Raw genomic sequence first — 18,312 nt, forward strand, 5'->3', positions numbered from 1 at the left:
ATACGTAAATTTCACTCCTATCTGATACAGCATGTACCCGGGGGATGTACGGCCCTGACTGTGCCCGAGAATGCAGTTCCCGACATTGTAAGCCACCCTCCTCTACATGTGACAGAGTGACAGGACAGTGTCCTGGTGGGTGTGAAGATGGGTGGACAGAGATAGACTGCACTAGAAGTAGGTTAAAAGGCACCATTATTTTAACAGTTTCAAAAGAAAATTCTTATGACATAAGAAAAGTTGTGTAACAGTCTTGTGAGTAGTACATCATTACGGCAGAGTATTTCCGTGAAAAGTAAGGCAAGGCCATTTACTTTATCTGTACTAAAGTCCAAACAATGAATATGTCTGATTCATATCTATAACCACAGAGTTATTCAGCGCAGGATATGCGTGCATGTTGTAGGCGAAACTTGTTCCAAATTATAGATTATCCCTCAGCCAGGAATACCCCAAAATGCTTCAAAATGGTCCAACGTCTTTTCCCTCCACTGAAAGGATGATGATACGTGAAAGTTATTTGGGCGCGGTTGAAACTAAAGAAGCACAAATAAGGTTCCAATATATTGTTAAAAAATATATAATGATAAGGAATCATAGGATTCAAGGTACACTAATAACATTGGAATTCCAAAACATAGGATGTAAAGAGTTTAGTATGCCCATTTTCTTTTAGACTGTGTTGGTGGCCTTTATGGAAATAACTGCTCTCGGAAATGTGCTGAGAGACATTGTACTAGTACGTCCTGTCTTGGTGATGGAGCATGCAGTGCTGGATGTGATGTGGGGTGGACACTGCAGGACTGCACACAAGGTACCATTCAATTTTCTGACACCAAAGTGACATACATATATTATATATACAAAAATTACTTCTGCCATCTATTATAAACCAATCATTCAACAAGAAAGTACATCTAACCTTTAATTGTCACAAGATGAGGATACAAAGTAAACGATAAAACTGCGGTACACAGTAACCTTTTTTAGAATGGTTCAAGGCAATTTGGAAAGACATTGGCAATACTTTTTCCTGAAAATGTTCGTGGCTTCGTGATTTTGTCGGAATCATAGAATTATTAACATTAATTAAATAAATAAATTAATCATAGAATCGTCACTGCTTTTAGCGATTGGGAAACGATGACATGCATCAACCAAGTCAGCCACCCAATACCATTAGTCGCCTCTCGCGACAAGCATGGAAAAGTGAAAGTAAGAAAGCAAAAGCAACAGCTGTTGCTACTGGAAGGGCACCCGACTATTTAGAAATTGAATGGTCAATTTTAGATACATGAAAGCTCTGAGCATTTTATGCATAAATCACCAGTCACAGATCAATTACATGGGCATTTATTTGAAATGTGAGCCTCTAGATACTTTGGTTGTAAAATGACATTCTACGTGAATATCAGGGGCCGACCATTTCTTATTCAAGATAACTTCCAGCCCAAACATAAATTGTATGTTTGGCTTGCTGGATGTTTAAGGAAAAGATGAGTTTTGAAAGTAATAATGTCTGTTTCTCACTTCACAAAAAAATGCTTTAAGGCAGTGACGAAAAATATATCCCGATTCTTACATAAATTACAGTCCCAGTCACCCTCTTCCCTCCTCCACGTCCTCGAACATGATTGATCGGTCCCTCGGTGTTGATTTGTTAAGATAGGACTATTATTTGCTCTGTGTTATTCCAAACAGTGTGCCCCAGTGGAAAGTATGGCATCAACTGTGAATCAACCTGCGGTCACTGTGCTGATAACAACACATGTCATCACGTCTCTGGGGCCTGTCCAGGTGAATGCCAGGCAGGGTGGCAACTTGACCTGTGTCAGACAGGTGAGTGTGCACAATCTATATGCAACAACTGCACTTAACCTCAAGTAAACCATATAATGATGTGAAAACAAATATGATCTACCGTGTTTGCCTTTTGCACAGGAAGCAAAGTAGGAACGCTTGGTAGAACCTCAAGTCACCCCAAATAAAGGTTTAGAATGTCAGATCCACACTTGTGAGTAATATGAACAATCAAAATCGTGTCATGTAGTATGCATCTACATTGAATAGAACTATTCATTTTCGATTTTAGGGTGTGACAATGGGACGTACGGAGTGAACTGTGAGCAGATCTGCGGCCACTGTAACGGGACATGTGATGCTGTTGATGGAAGATGTCTCTGGGGATGTGCTGAGGGATACAATGGTTCTCACTGCTCAGTGAAGCTTGGTAAGTTATCTCATACAGCTCACATAAGGTCTGACCCTTAGGTATCTGTAAATGGGGCACCAGGAATCAATGATAGTCCTTATACTATTGTTGCGTAAATGTTAGTCTGTATGTTGCGAACCATGCATTACTTATTATATAATATGAAATACAATATTCGACATTATTACTCTTTATACTTGTCAGCAATGTCAATCATTGTGCATATGTATCTCTTCGTAGTAGTTTGATGATTAAGGATGTGATAAGACTCAACTATCTCACGTAAAAGCATTGGTGAACATCAAGGCTTCATCTGAATCACCGGCCTCTCAATATATGGGGAAAGCTACCGGTAAAGGGACCACATGGTCGATCACCATTTAGGAGGTATCAGCTAAAATACAGAGTATGTTAAAAAATGTATGATTTTTTCAATATTCTATATGAGTGATAAAGACTTACGTATGTTACATATGGACTGTACTTATTATGAAATCTCTCCATTAAAGCTTTTAAAAATGAAATTGTTTAGAGGTATCATAAAGGTACCGCAAAGTCGAACGCACAGGTATGCAGCATAAAGTGAACACAGAGACCCTGCAGAAGACGTAGGGAAAGCTATATTTTAAGTTCGCTTCATCGGGCACCTTTCACCATTCCCTATCATTTCGGTCAATGATACATGTTTGTGATGCGAAAAAAGTTTGTTTTAGTAATAATTACTCCAAAGTCATCTATCTCTCAAACAGTGAAGTCAGGAATAATTAAAAAACATTAAAAAAGTATCTGCCTGTATGAGAAACGTGTAAATTTAGCGATTATATTATTGATGGTGAGAGTTTGGGTGGTATTCCAGACTGACGATGGATAATGGGAATCCAGCTTCTTGACTTCAGCTTAATAATGAAATGATTAAACATGATTAAATATTTATCCTTTTAATTGCATACTCATATTAAATGCATCCTTTTTATTGACAACTGAATTATGCAATTAAAAAGCGTGGTTGTCGTAAGAGGAGACTAACAGGATCGGTGGTAAGGCTCGCTGACTTGGTTTGATGCATGTCATCGTTTCCCAGTTGCGTGGGGATCGATGTCCATGATATCAGCCACTGGCTTGTCTGGTCTAGACTCGATTATTTACAGACCGCCGTCATATAGCTGGAACATTGCTGAGTGCGGCGTAAAAAACAAACAAAACTGCATATAAATTTGCGAGTATAATGGTTTATTATTTGGAGTTGATTACTTTAATAAAAAACTGATGGTCTTAGGTATAAAGGGACCACTTCTACCATTACGCATGAGCGCGTTGTGTGAGATATATGAAGATGAGCACACGGAAACGTCCTAACTATCATTGTTTTATGGCAAAATGAAAACAATGTTTTCTCACTGAAACAAATTTCTCAAATTCTGATGACATCATTCTTTGACAAAGCATTACGCCTTAAAGCTATTTAGTTCATTTGTTTTCGAGGGATGGTATTTTAGATTTTGAACCCACGTGGTACCTTTACCGGCTTCCCCATATACTCCCCACTGCACTTGCTTGCGCCCTCGCCCTGTTTATATACCGCCACATATAATTCATTAACCATTAAAACGTCTCTGCAGCTCATGTCCGAAATTTTAGATTGTACATTAATTCCCTAGATACATGTTGTACACATTTACAGCTTCTCTAAACGGACAAGACAAATCCGAGTTGTTTCCCGTGTCAGCTGTTGCGGGAACAGCTGCAGGTCTACTTGTTGCGGCTTTCCTCATTATTATTGTGGTCCTTGTCATCAGGTAATTTCTGACAATATCATGTACACCAGCTAAGTGTGACTCCATATGTATGTACATTCAGCACACGACTACCTGTCGCACACTAAACGTCAAACCATACCTGGATACAGTGTCAATTCGGTCTAGATTTCAGCTTTTAAACAATGGTAAATGGTTCATCCCGTAAATGGGATTCGAAACCCATGCATCTTTTGGACTACGTATATTTATTTTCCTTAATAGATATATTTTTCACCTCCGATGCTAGAACCGTGTGCTGTGTTTATGTAAGTGCCGTGTGTGGTCTGTTTATGGTTGTAACGTGTTTTTTGTTTATTTTAGTCCCATGTGTTGTGTTCATGCTGATATCGATTGTTCTGTTTATGTTAGTCCTGTGTGTTTTGTTTATATTAGTCCCGTGTGCTTTTTTTATGTTAGTCCCATGTGTTTTGTTTATGTTAGTCCCGTGTGCTTTGTTTATGTTAGTCCATGTGTTTTCTCTGTGTTAGTAAAAATTGTTTGTTTATGCAAGTCCTGTGTGTTTTGTTTTTGTTAGTTCCATGTGTTTGATCTATGCTAGTACCGTGTGTGTTGTTTATGTAAGTCCCATGTGTTTTGTCTATGTTAGTAACGATTGTTTGTTACGTAGTAGTGTGTGGTTTGTTTATGCTCGTACCATTCTGATGTCACAGGAAGAGGAGGCTTCACCAAGGTGACATCAACAAACACGTTGCAGAGTTTCATCCTACAGCACAAGGTGAGAACACTAAGACGACACAGTAGGAAACCATTTAGTCAACCACGTCTGTTTTATTTCATATTTTGTTTTATGGAAACAAGTGTTAGAAAATATTATTAAAGTTTCAAATGTGTGTACGTGAATGCAGGATTTGCCCTAGTTGTAGAGCTTAGGATAAGAATTGTGACTGTTGTTTTAGGTCGTTTGTAACATATAAATATACGCCTTGAGGTAAACTATAATTTTAGGAAATCCAGGCAAAGTAAATACAAAAATCGTATTGGTTCAGGCACGTACTTATTTTGCTTTTCTTAGCTACAGTTCTATTCTGTGTCCTGTGATAAAACAAGCTTATAACTTTCATTACAACAGTGAGTATTCAATACAGATCCCAACCCAAAGTAAAATGCATGCACTGTATGCTTTCCATTGCTGTAGAGAACGGCGCTGTTGGTAACGTGGTTCTAGATGAGAACAAAGCAGTCCACCAGAAGCCACCAATAAAACCAAAACCTGCCACACACGCAGCATCAAGCAAACAGCTTAGTTCTAAAGACAAAGACCAGGAGGAAGAAGACGTTGATGAGGAAGTTCGATCACCTGACAGCTGTTACTACAACGCAGGCGCCGAGGACGCCATCCGAGACGTCGCTGTGCCTGAATTAGCTGCAACAGTGGCAATGCTTAAACAGAGGAAAGATGGATTTGAAAGAGAATATAACGTGAGTCGTAGATAGTGCTTCACAGGGGGAACACCGTTGTATTATTGTATCACATTGCTGGTACCGGGTGTTGTGTTTTATGTAAGTCCCTTGTATTTTCTTTATGTTAGTTCTGTGTGTTCGTGTATGTGTGAGATGTTTATGTTGACTCACAATCTGACTCTGCATAACAATATATGCTATCCGAGATCAGATTTCATATCTGAAATGTATTGTACTTACAGCGACTGCCCACTGGATTCACAGCGTCATATCAAGACTCTCAGAAACCCGAGAACAGTGGCAAAAATAAGTACAGAGGCTACTACCCCTGTGAGTAGAACTGAAATTGGTGACTTTACAAAAATATACGAGATGTGGTTATCAAGAGTTTAACTGACATTATTTTAAATTTCAGACGACCATAACCGAGTCCGCCTGACTCACCTACCAGGTACCCCTGGCTCTGACTACATCAACGCCAGTCTCATGCACGTATGTAATATTGTAATTATCTTGTCTTCTTTCATTTAGTGTCATGCCATGTTAACACTTTCATGGTTATATTTCAAATCTGTTTACTCCGGACATAGTCATCTTTGCGGAATCTCCCGGATTAGGGGTACTGAGAAATGTTCTCTTTGGTATGACAAAATCGTTCAGAAGGCGGGGTTTTGAGACTAATACGGCATACACAATACTAATACAGAAAATAGATGGCTGCATGGATTAAACTATCCAACTGCCCCGTTTCCTTAATTTCAGAGCTACAACCAGAGGAAGACTTACATAGCAGCTCAAGGTGAGATACAAGTACATGCATTTTGGCGTAGTGATTTTGAAAACGGTTGAATAATCTGTTGTTAGAACGAAATAACTGACACAGATGTGACCAGTACATCGTACTAATGCTATAATGTACGCACTTGTCTCACTGTGTATCAGACCGCCTCCGTGGTCTAATGGTAGAGCGTCCGCCCGGAGAGCGAAAGGTCCGGGGTTCGATCCCCGGCCGCGTCATGCCAAAAGACGTTAAAAGATGGTACTTGTTGCTACCCTGTCTGGCGCTCGGCATTAAGGGGCTAAAACAAGGACTGGTCGGCTCGGAGTCCGAATACTGTTTCTGAGTAGGATATTCATGTGAAACTGCGGCATGATATCTCAGTGTGCTAGAACTATAAATCAGCATCAGTCCGGACTAGTGCAAGCAGCCACACACACATACACGTGTATGCACGTCACTATATAAGTGCAATAATCTTGGACGCGACAATAATCCCCATTTACCCTCACCTCACTGTGTATTTAATGCATATCATTGGAAAAGTATCTGAGGGGATGTTTCAATCTTGTGATGATATAAGGAAAAATGGAAATTTGTACATCAAGCCAATAGCATACTCGTTGTTTCAATAACCCACCATTTAATGTGTCTAGCTCCCAACAAGAAGACAGTGGGAGACTTCTGGAGGATGATCTGGGAACATTCCTGCAGCACTGTGGTCATGTTGACTGGTCTCGTGGAGGAGACTAAGGTAGGATTTCATGATATGCAAATAAATAACGTCTCGATTAACCTACGAAACATTCAGGTCAAAAGGGAAAAAAACAGAGAAAAATATACGAATGGATCAATAACGATCTTGACTTCCAAAAACATGCAAGATTTCATTATAACTTTGTCTAATCACAGGAATGTACATTATGTCAATATAGACCAACTATTTCAAATTGTAGGTGAAATGTGAGCAGTATTGGCCGGCAGATGGTGTAATGGACGTTGGCCTCTTCACAGTAGAGGTGGAGGTAACACAAATCCGTGCGAACTTCACCATGAGACACATGAAAGTCACTTCAAGGGCAGTGAGTATTGGATCAAAACAGCCATTTCATGTGTTCACTAAATTACGTCGTGGTATAACTGGACAATATGCTGAAGTAGTCAACATCTGAAATCACATTGGCACACAGCAATTTGAATTAATAAGGTAGCTCAGCAAGTCAAACATATGACTGAAGTTTGTTTTTATGTATCACGAAATATAAAACACCTTCTGTCACAGACTGGAGAGAGTCGGACAGTTGTCCAGTTCCACTTTACATCCTGGCCTGACCACGGTGTCCCCGACACCCTCGCTCTCGTCAGCTACATCTGGCTTGTCCGACAGACAGTTGAAGGAATAAACGGACCACTGCTTGTCCACTGCAGGTAGGTAAACTTTAGTTACAAAGATAGCTAACCACTACTTGTCCGAAGTAGATAAAATAGGAGGACTAGAAATTGCGAAAAAATCCAACTTTAATCACTTCTTGATGATTACATCATTCACACTATTTTGTAAAATGTTCTGACATTACGACTGTGACATTCGAAAATTAAAGGATTGTAATTTTTGAAACCTCATTGTTCTGGACCCTGAAATACGCTGATCAATACTCTGTCGGTGAAATTGATTCATTAATCAATTTGGTAAATCCAGACAATTTATCTGGAATCAGTGTCGTCGTGGATAACACGTATCCACTGTAATATGTTCACATCACTGGTATATGGCTGGATAGAACAAATATCGTTGACGATTTGAGCTCAGACATTTGACAGTTTAAGTAAATACATGCATATTTATGGACTATTTCAGGGAGTACAGACACATATAAGTACATTATGGACTATTGCAGTGTGGGTATTGGGCAGAGATATGTATATTGTGGACTATTTCAGCGCGGGTATTGGACGTACAGGAACAGATATATACATTGTGGATTATTTCAGTGCGGGTATTGGACGTACAGGCACATACATCGCCGTTGACTCCCTGATAGACCAGGCCCGAGGGGAGGGGGTGGTGGATATCCTGGGGTACGTGTCCGTGATGAGGGGACAGAGGAAGAACATGATACAGACTGCGGTAAGTGGAAACAACAACTACATACCTTTGAAAGACACGTGAGTGTTGGTAGCAGGACACGCTGATCCTTTCCAAGAACACCTGGTGTCATCAGTATTTTTCACTGATCCATTCTTATTATGTCATCACTAGTTGGATTAGACCCAATGGAATCTGTTTCGGAAGATAATCGCGACTAAAGATTAAAGCGTACGTAAAAGGGTTTACTGGCTGAAAAGTGGTTGAAATAAACCTCTTATATCTTGTGTATTCTGCTATATATACCTATATACCCTTAGCAATAAATCCTTTTCAAACCCACTGTTGGACTCCGACTACATGATCAATTAGTGATGATACCAGGTATTCGCGAAAAGGTGAGGGTATCCTCCCCCGCCGGTTGCATCCGCCACAAACATTAAACATTGTTTATACTGTTTTACCGAAAACAAATGTCACGTCCAGATACTGAAAGAAACGGTCGTACAATATGTGCATAACCCAGCGAAACCCCGTCATAAACTGCCTGTACGTCAACGATAGGGTCTCGAACAATTATGTCATGATGATCTTCTGAGTTAAGTGTATATTTCTGATAACTGAAAATCGTTTATTATATCAGAATATATTCTGATTGTGTCAGTCATGAAACCATTTGAACTGAGGTTCTACTCCAATTAGTATGTTTTCGGAAAAAGGAAGTGAGTCGGAAGCATAATTTACTATCTCCTTAATTGAGCTGCAATGGCAGTAATTTCAGTTCAAAGTATTTAATGCAGTAAGAGTTTTTTCGAAACGGTTCATACCGACGTAAAACAACATCATGTGTTTTTTCTCAATCACAGGCCCAGTATGAATGTGTCTTCCACTGTCTGGTAGAGATGACGACATACGGCAGCAGCAGCATGGACGTCTCCAACTACACCAGCAGTTACGGCAGCAGCGGCATGGACACCACGGTTGATGGCCGGACTCTCAGACAGTTGTCACAGGTCAGTGTTGAAACGTATGTTTATTTGTTTGTTTTTTTCTTTAGCGCCGCACTATTACAGCTACATGACGGCGGTCTGTAAATAATCGAGTCTGGACCAAACAATCCAGTGATTTCCATTATATGTGTTAACCTGAAGAATGTCTTTGTCGCACACTTAAAACATGTAGCGAGAAACCTCGGAATAAGTGTAAATTGCTGGATGTGAAAGACATTTTGCACAGTGATAACTTGTGAATAAAATAATAACAAGGCAAAGACTCTTGGTCTCAAACACTCTCATCTGCGATTATACACATTCTACACAATATATACCTTCCCGTTGGGCTCCCATAATATTCAAGTAGGTCATATTTCAAATAATTTGTTATTCCACGGACACGGACAGAATTCCTTCTGACATACACATATACCTTCCTATTCCTACACGAAGGTGATATTCAACATTTCTTGGAATTGCAATTCTTATCTATTTCTTATGTTATATTGAGAGAATGAATTATTTTCCTTTTTATCTGTATGTTCACAGATGCTGGTGTCGGAGACCCGAGATGGTAAGTACACATGATTGTCAACATTGAATTTGATTCAAATATATGCATTGACGCTGATGATATGCTGTAAAATGAACATGCACTCTTTTCAACAACACAATCCACTCCTGACACGTCTAACGTGTCTACTAGTGACCCAAGAACATGTGCTTTCAGTTTCAGTTCCTATGGGCACGGAAGTGGACGTGTAGCAACATAGCTACATGTGTAAAAGTAGAAACGTTTGGGAAATTCCCTGTTCTAAAACATGCAATTCATTTTCCTGGATCAGTGAACTTAATATCCTTTACGCTGCAGTCAGTAGTAGTTCAGCTATATCACGGTATCCAGGCAACCTGTTGACTGAAAGCTTGAGAAGCGAACCATGTCATCGGGGATTCTGTACAAAGTCAACTTGAACCTATTCACGCCTTACGATCAGCATGGAAGATGAGTTCATCTCATGATCCCTGCATGATACTAAAGTGCCTAGGTTTCGTCAAATTAGAGGTTAAGTTGGTTAGTTGTAAAGTCGCCGTGAAGGAAACCATGAATAGATGAAGGTCTTTGACGATTTCCACTTTGGTGAGACCCTCACACTCGGCTACCATGAAGACAAAACAAGAAACATGATGAAGGCGAGTCTTGGATTTGAACCCACCGTCAGCAACGCCCTAGACGGCAGGACCACTTGTGATTGAAACGATTAACCAAACATGAAAATTGAAGATTTCATTATTGACTGTGCTTATTGAATAACCCACAACCTCCCCATCCATAACGTCGACGACAATCATAGCTAACTGAGATTTCTCTAGACCTGATGCTGAATGATGAGACTACATATTTATGTCCTCTGATATTCTGCTTGTACTGTAACATTTTGCAGATGCCCCTAACCGACACAGAATGTGGGTGGATGGTAACCCTGACTTCATTGTCCGTGTGGGGCCGGTAGGTGGACAATATATTAAATATCTTTTATTGCTCATAAAACTGTTTTAATAACACGTTTACAAGTATAATAAAGAATACCAAATTTACTGTTGAGATAGAAATTCTGATGAAACATCTGCAAGGGAAAACCACACAAACTGTTGCATCTCAATATAGCAGGTAGACTCCCTGTTAATATTACCACCCATGACACACATATCCATTCCTCCTTCCAGACCCTGACGTGCCTGAGGGGGTACCTGCAAGCCGCTGCCCCAGCCCCGAGATTAGTGAAGTTGTTGTGGAAACTGGTTGAAGAGAACAACGTCCACAACATCATCGTCGTCACGCCAAATGTATGCACATAAAATCTTTTGAAATAGTTAAAGAAGCTTGTTCTTCACACTTACGCATCGTGTTGTAGATTGATAGACCATAATTCCAAAGCATTTCATTCATGTTAGTAATATGTTCACCCCAAGCAGCTTTTTTACTACCTGGAGCCTGCTTGTTTGACAGCAGTGAGGTAATCCCGACTTCATGTCTGCACCACATGATATTGAAGTCTGCCTTTTGTTTGAAAAACATTCCTGGGTTAAATACTGACGTTTGTAACATGTCCTCCTTAGCCGGGCTTAGTGGAAGCAGAGGGCAAGTCCAAGACGCACGGTGGGATTACTGTGACGACAACGAGTCAAACCAACTTATCGCGGGACCTCTCCAAGATCAACTTGCAGCTTGCTACAAAAGTAAGAGTTTTTGGTCATTAGCTTACAGTATTAGAACAAATATATTCGCAATACAATCTTTTCTTGACTGACAAAATGCACCGAATAATATTAGTCGAGTCTCTTTAAGTATGCTCCTGTTAACTGAATACTTTCTTTGGTCACAGTATTTCTTTTCTCATCATCCTATGGCTCCTGATAACAAAACTCCTTCAAGCTGAAATTACGAGTAACAAAATGAACTGGCTCAAAACAATGTGCCACACATCAGCTGTACATGGACACATTTAACGTTTTTTTTAGAGACATCATATCTTGTACGTACAGTAGTTGTTGTGATCCCTACTCAAAAAATGTCACCACATACACCTTATAAACTAACTATACACATGTACATAAATCTGAGGAGCTTGCTATAATCCTGAAATGTAAATAAAAGCCATAAAACTATTTCCATAATCTTAAGAAAGCAGTGTCCATCGTACGATTCCGTGCAGTAAGTGACTTATCTCACGGTCATACTGTAACGATACCAGGTGTTGGCGAAAATATGGCATCTCCTGTGCATCGCAGAACGTCATTCTTTCTAGGCGAGTTTTGGGGATGTTTCAATCAACAACCATGGCGGTGAATATGTCTGTAAGTGCAATTGCACCAGTATATATGGGATTACATGACAATGCCAACATCATATGTGTGATAGGACAACAATATAAACAATAAATATGCATGCAAGTGAATGTTATTCTGTCTGGGGACAGTAGAGTGATATTATCTTGCAATATTTCATACGTGTCACACAGGCAGGCAGATCCCGGCAAGTGAAGATGGTCAACGCTGACGCCCACTTAACAATGGAAGCCATGACATCACATTTGTTGAACCACGCTGACCTTCAAAACACATCAACTCAGACCCACCCTGTTGTTGTTGTTCACAGGTGAGAATGTCTCCAGAATATTTGACACATTATCATTCAGCTTATTAGCCGAATATGTTCCCCATTGTAAGTATAATAGTCAAAGAAATCAATTTGTATGTTTCTATTCCTGATATATGTTATTTAGGATTGAAGCACATGCGGTTCAAGATCTCTTTGTTATTTTATTTCTTTCTTGAAATAATCGAAGTTAAATACATATTTTCATTCACTGATGCAAATTTGAAAACTATGTTAATACACAGATAGAGTAAATAACTTCCATGTATAGTGCTAAGTGAAGCCGATCCTTATTTGGTTACAGAAATACACACACTTCCGGAAACCTCCATATACTTTATTTGGGAATGATTGACTATGATTTATTGAGGAAGTGGGCGTGCCATCGATCTGTAGTGCACATCAAAAGTAGTTCCTGCTTGGCGACCTCTTGTGTAAATAAAGTGGGTCGTGATACGAAGTTTATATGCTTGGTTTATCGTATTGATAACACGATACATTATGTGATAAACACATTTACTGTTATGGATACATGACACAAAATATAACAGGAAACATGATATGTAACTATTTGAATTGCAGCAACAATGACCGAAAACTTGCTGTCTCGCTCTGCATCATGGGTAATATTCTGTCCGGTATTCGTGAGGATGCCCGTGTTGACGTCGTCGATCACGTGAGGACGTTCCTCCGATGTTGCCCAGATCTTCAGTTCACCCAGGTAGGGACACAGGAGTTTCCTCAGTTTGCCGATAAATTCTTTTTTTAAATAACATTTAATTCAATATGTCTTGGCATCATATTGGGTATATTATATGATTGGGTGATCAGCTTTGCTGTCTTGGTTGATGCATGTCATCCTATCCCAGTTGCGTAGATCGATGCGAATGATATCAATCACTTGACCTGTTCCAGGCTCAATTATTTACATAATGCCTCCATAAAGCTGGAATAATGCTGAGTGCGGCGTTAAACAACAAACAATCAAACCTTACATAAGGAAATCAGAATAGACATCAAGAAGCGGCCGGATTCAGAAGACTGGTCTCAGTCATCACTCACTACTGTCATTATTGATACTGAAGTGAAATTGTAGCATCATGTAGCACATGTAGTACCGAAACAGGAGCGTAGTACACCGTAGAAATTGCCAGCAGCAATGGGTTCGGCTGCAGCTGTGTGGAAGTTTGAACCGTAGCCGGCAGATCAACGTCAGCTGTTGACCAGAACTAGCCACAAGTTTTTTAAACTGGGCTTGTAGACTGTTATAAAACTTTGAGAACGTCTGTGGCCAGTAACGGATATTGAATTGATGCTTACCCCTGACTCAGACCCTGCGGTAGCCCTTAAACAGTGAGTTGTGTACCGATCGCGATGTCATAACCGTGACACCTGTACGGTCAGTTGTCTAATATAAGACAGAATCTGACCATTAATAATGCAATGTAAAACATTATAAACACAAAATATGGTTAGCTAAATGTTGAGTCTCTCATGAAAACTCTTTCAGTAATATGAATTTGTTTTCATTTTTCAGAGCGATGTGCAGATGTTCCACGACTTTGCGCAGCAGTGTATTCTGAGGACAGACCCAGCTAATACCTACGCCAACATCTGAACTTAACACCAAACAATCCAAAAGGACCACATTACATCAACTGTGCCAATATCTGAACTTACTACCACACCTTATGAACTTCATCTTGCCAACACCTATGTCATTGTCTCTGTATGTGTTTCCTTAGCTTTACACTCAACACCTGTAGCCTAATATGTGATGCGTGTATCATATACGAATATGTATTCTTCAATTCAACTTGTGGTAATCGTAAGGTGAAACTACCGTTACAGGTGGGAAACGAAGGAAGGGATATCCAGTGCTGTCGCGGTTATATAGGCTTCGTGCTATGCTCGCCCTACAAAATATATATGTTGTTTTCACATTATGTTTCGACAAGCATCATATTCATATACTGATAATATACACTTGCAATGGATTACGTGAAAGTATCAACTTCTTAATTACACAGAAGCGTATGCACCGTCTACTTATGCAGCACCTGAGGCAAATATGAATGTCACATAATTATTGCTTCTGAATAGTTTACTTATCATTGTAGTATACCCAGAGTGCGTCCTTATAATGTTAATATTGACTAGATAATATCTTGCTGACGTTTGATATACCACTGCAAGATGGTCAACTCCCAATCTTGTGAAACCGGAACGTATTTGCTCGTCGTCTTGGTCTAAGCAATTAGACGGTGGACCATGTGCTTTTCACGTTGTCTTATTGAATGCCTCAGTTATGTCTGAATTCTAATGTTCTTCCCAAAACGGTGCTAAGAGGTGTTAAGTTAGGACCCTGTAGGTCAAATAACACGCTAGTACATCCTATGCATATATATATCAATCGAAGCCTGGCATTATGGAGAAGGTACCGTGTGAAAAACGGAAATGTTCATGCTCTTAGTCGTGATACATACTGAAGGAAGTAGTTATGTTTTTGTACGAATTTAAAATGTCCACTGTATTTCTACGATCTAGCACTTTCTTTAGTTACACATATCAACCACATGTTACGTATTCGTGCTCTAGTAATGAAATGTGTGAAGCGCTGTGATATTGCTGGAATATTGCTAACAGCGGCGTCAAACTATTCTCACTTACTCTAGTAATAAACTGTATGCTATAAAAATGAATTGATATGATAATCAGAAAGCGAATCGAATGGTAAACAGAAAAAAACAAACATATATAAGGCAAGATAAAGTTCATCAATATATCAAACAGATATGCATGACCTATCCACTAAACAGTGAGTGAGTAAGTGAGTTTGGTTTTACGCCGCTTTTAACAATATTCTAGCAATATCACGGCGGGGGACACCAGAAATGGGCTTCACACATTGTACCAATGTCGGGATTCGAACCCGGGTCTTCGGCGTGACGAGCGAACGCTTTAACCACTAGGCTACCCGACCGCCCCCCACTAAACAGAGTAAAAGTTAACATGTGTTGCCTGACACAAAACTTGGAATGTATAGTACAGGTCAAACGAGGGAAATGGATTAGACATAATTTTGGTCAGTGACGCCTGAAAGTTGGCAATGTCCTCTACATGTCTGGCATAAAAATATTTTGAAAGATTAACTAATGCCTTGAATGGTGCAACCCTGATAAAATCATGTTTAAGGAAGAATCATATGATGTTTTTCAAAACCTTTGTAGAAAGAACTTTTTCGCTCGACTGTACATCAAACGTTGTGAAATGTTGACATCAAAGTCTGGAGCTGATGTAATATTGCTCGACGTAAAGGTGGAGCTGACCTCTGAGAAGTCACTCCTCTTCTCACAGCCTGGTTGGAGAGGAAGGGGCGGGATTACGGCCTGCATCGTATCACGTAGATTCGTGATGTAAGTACATAAATATGCAGACGCACGTCTGTCATGCAAGTGCGTCATAAAGCATGTACGTAATAAAATCGTACAGTCATGGACACATGCATGGACATTCCACCAAAACAATAAAGGTGATGCCTGTGTATTTTTGTATACTTTTACCCTTTCTTCCCGATTCTCAGTAAAAGACCTGCTATCTGGAAGATCTTAAACATTCGCGAGAACTGCTCGTGATCTGAAAGAGTTCGTCAGCTGGTTAGCATCTCTGGTATGATCTGTTAATATAACCCGTGAAGGAGATTCTGTACTAGCCGTGATTGGAACCAGTGGACATGTATATGTGTCTATGCAATATCCTCTTTTCATATGGTGATTATATGAACTCTCTTTTTTAATTCATTTACTTACATTTACAATTATAGACTATAATTTATTTAATATCTTTTTCTGTAACCAGCACTACTAATTATTTGAATTTGTATATTTGTTTTAATATCGTCGACAATAAAAACAATAAAACAAGAAACAATAAAAAAAGTTATTTAATATATATATTGCTTACATTTTTAATACAATTATAACAACGATGGGGAAACACTGTCGGGCACTGACATGTTAGAAGTTGTATTTCATGAAAATTTATTCATTTCAATTTGTTTATTTGTTTTCTTCCCTTCACTTTAGTCAAAAAACTTCATTAATTATATTCATTGCTCACATGTTTTGTATACAACTATATAGTGATGCCGTCAACGATCGTGAAGAACGATTGGGATAAGATGGGAATTTTTTTGGATGTGCAGTACGTAATATACCGTCACGATTTGTCAAACAGTCATTCAATGGGCGAGGAATACCGCGTATGAGTCTCACAATAGTGATTTGAGGGAGTTTGTCCCATTTCTACTTCAGCCAACGTGGTCGGCGGCTAAAGATGTTGACGCACACGTCCCGACGTGTTCAATTGATGAGGTGAGGTGAAATGGGGTTAACGTCGCGTCCAAGATGGATGTGCTAAATAAATTGGGACTGTGAAAACATGACACGTGACCAGTGACTATTACCCCAGTTTCGACGTTGTGTACACCTTTGTCGTCTGTTGGCAATATGGCAATTTGTAAGGGATGGTGCAGCGCGATGCCGTCGAGATGTAGCGGCATGTAGGCGATATCTATATCGTCTGAACCGTTACTCGTACTCCAGTAGCCTGATGAAAGTGTGCAGCATTTTGTTCGCCGTTTGAGCTCGATTTCGAAGAACTTGGTTTTGTCGTTGCCCTGGACCCTGGACGCCCTGAACGTGGTCGATCGTCAACTTTTTGGGTTTACTGGTGCCTGTTCGATATTATGCTAATCACAGGCTGTGAAACATTGAACGTATTGGCCACTGCAGGCTAACTATGTATACTGCCAGCGATCTGCATTCCAAAAGCCCGTAGATACTCAGTTCGTTGCAGACGACGCATCGCTAGTTCATACACAAAGAATGAATGAAATCAGGTAAATGCCAACTGTATGATAAGCAGAATCAATACGACTGACAGAAATAATTGTCCACTGAGATTATAACACCTAACTTGAAAATGTCAAAATCAGGAATGGCACCCTACGCCTGTGTGTGGAGCAACGGAGTGAGGTACTATAGAATGTGTGTTTGATGTTAGGTTGTACAGACATAAACGTTTTTGCATAGGATGTGTGTGGCCAACACTTATAGTTGTTCTTTTACGTGGAATTAATATTTGAATTTCATGATCCGCCGCTACTCTTTTTAAGAGCATAGTTACACATGTTCACAATGTTTATCATTTTCTTGTAAATCTATAAGTTTACTTCATTTTTTGTATCTATTTAACTTACACATATCTGACAAATACATCTTGAGGTTAGGTGAAACTGGGTGCAACGTCGCGTCCAAGATCACTGCACTTATACAGTATACAGTGTGGCTGCTTGTTCTAGTTCAGACTGATGCCGATTTATAGTGCTTGCTCACTGAGATACCATGCCGCAGTTGAACATGAATACCCCACTCAGTTCAGTTAACAGTGACTCTGAGCTGACCAGTCATTGTTTTGGCCCCTTAATGCCGAGTGCCAGACAGGGTAACAACACGTACCTTCTTTTAACGACTTTTGATATGACGCGGACGGGGATCAAAACCCGGACCTTCCGCTCTTCGGGCGGACGCTCTACGACAAGACCCCGGAGGCGGTCCAAATACATCTTGAACGTGTCAGATATCTGCTCAGTTATCAAAATATTCTGAAACAAAATTGTTGTACAACAAATTCACATTTAGTCATTTTTTTGTCTTAAAACTTATAGTACTGATAATTATATATGTTTTTCAATAACAAAACGAGAGGGGAAAGTAATTCTTAAATCAGAATTTCGGTGAGATCGGCATGAGCGCCGTCTCCCGTACGTGTTTCAGTCCATGAGCTATTACCATGAGCAGCAGAGGGC

The 18,312-nt window shown here is 39.8% G+C and overlaps 1 protein-coding gene across 1 annotated transcript in view; it reads left to right on the top strand.

The window, feature by feature from the left end:
• The window catches only part of LOC124113974, a 75,375-nt gene extending 58,825 nt beyond the window's left edge, over positions 1-16,550 (top strand). Inside the window, exons 13-34 of the mRNA XM_048400469.1 lie at positions 31-177; positions 677-814; positions 1,702-1,839; positions 2,093-2,230; positions 3,894-4,008; positions 4,680-4,744; positions 5,165-5,448; positions 5,673-5,760; positions 5,846-5,922; positions 6,193-6,229; positions 6,865-6,962; positions 7,165-7,290; positions 7,491-7,636; positions 8,150-8,336; positions 9,161-9,307; positions 9,836-9,860; positions 10,729-10,793; positions 11,012-11,131; positions 11,405-11,524; positions 12,307-12,443; positions 13,026-13,164; positions 13,981-16,550. Of these exons, the coding sequence (XP_048256426.1) occupies positions 31-177; positions 677-814; positions 1,702-1,839; positions 2,093-2,230; positions 3,894-4,008; positions 4,680-4,744; positions 5,165-5,448; positions 5,673-5,760; positions 5,846-5,922; positions 6,193-6,229; positions 6,865-6,962; positions 7,165-7,290; positions 7,491-7,636; positions 8,150-8,336; positions 9,161-9,307; positions 9,836-9,860; positions 10,729-10,793; positions 11,012-11,131; positions 11,405-11,524; positions 12,307-12,443; positions 13,026-13,164; positions 13,981-14,061 (2,618 nt within the window). The 3' untranslated portion in view covers positions 14,062-16,550. The remainder of the gene's footprint in view (positions 1-30; positions 178-676; positions 815-1,701; positions 1,840-2,092; positions 2,231-3,893; positions 4,009-4,679; positions 4,745-5,164; positions 5,449-5,672; positions 5,761-5,845; positions 5,923-6,192; positions 6,230-6,864; positions 6,963-7,164; positions 7,291-7,490; positions 7,637-8,149; positions 8,337-9,160; positions 9,308-9,835; positions 9,861-10,728; positions 10,794-11,011; positions 11,132-11,404; positions 11,525-12,306; positions 12,444-13,025; positions 13,165-13,980) is intronic.
• Positions 16,551-18,312: the final 1,762 nt, after the last annotated feature.

The sequence above is a fragment of the Haliotis rufescens genome, unplaced genomic scaffold, assembly GCF_023055435.1.
Source record: "Haliotis rufescens isolate VD_foot unplaced genomic scaffold, xgHalRufe1.0.p SCAF_2, whole genome shotgun sequence".
Taxonomy (NCBI): Eukaryota; Metazoa; Mollusca; class Gastropoda; order Lepetellida; family Haliotidae; genus Haliotis; species Haliotis rufescens.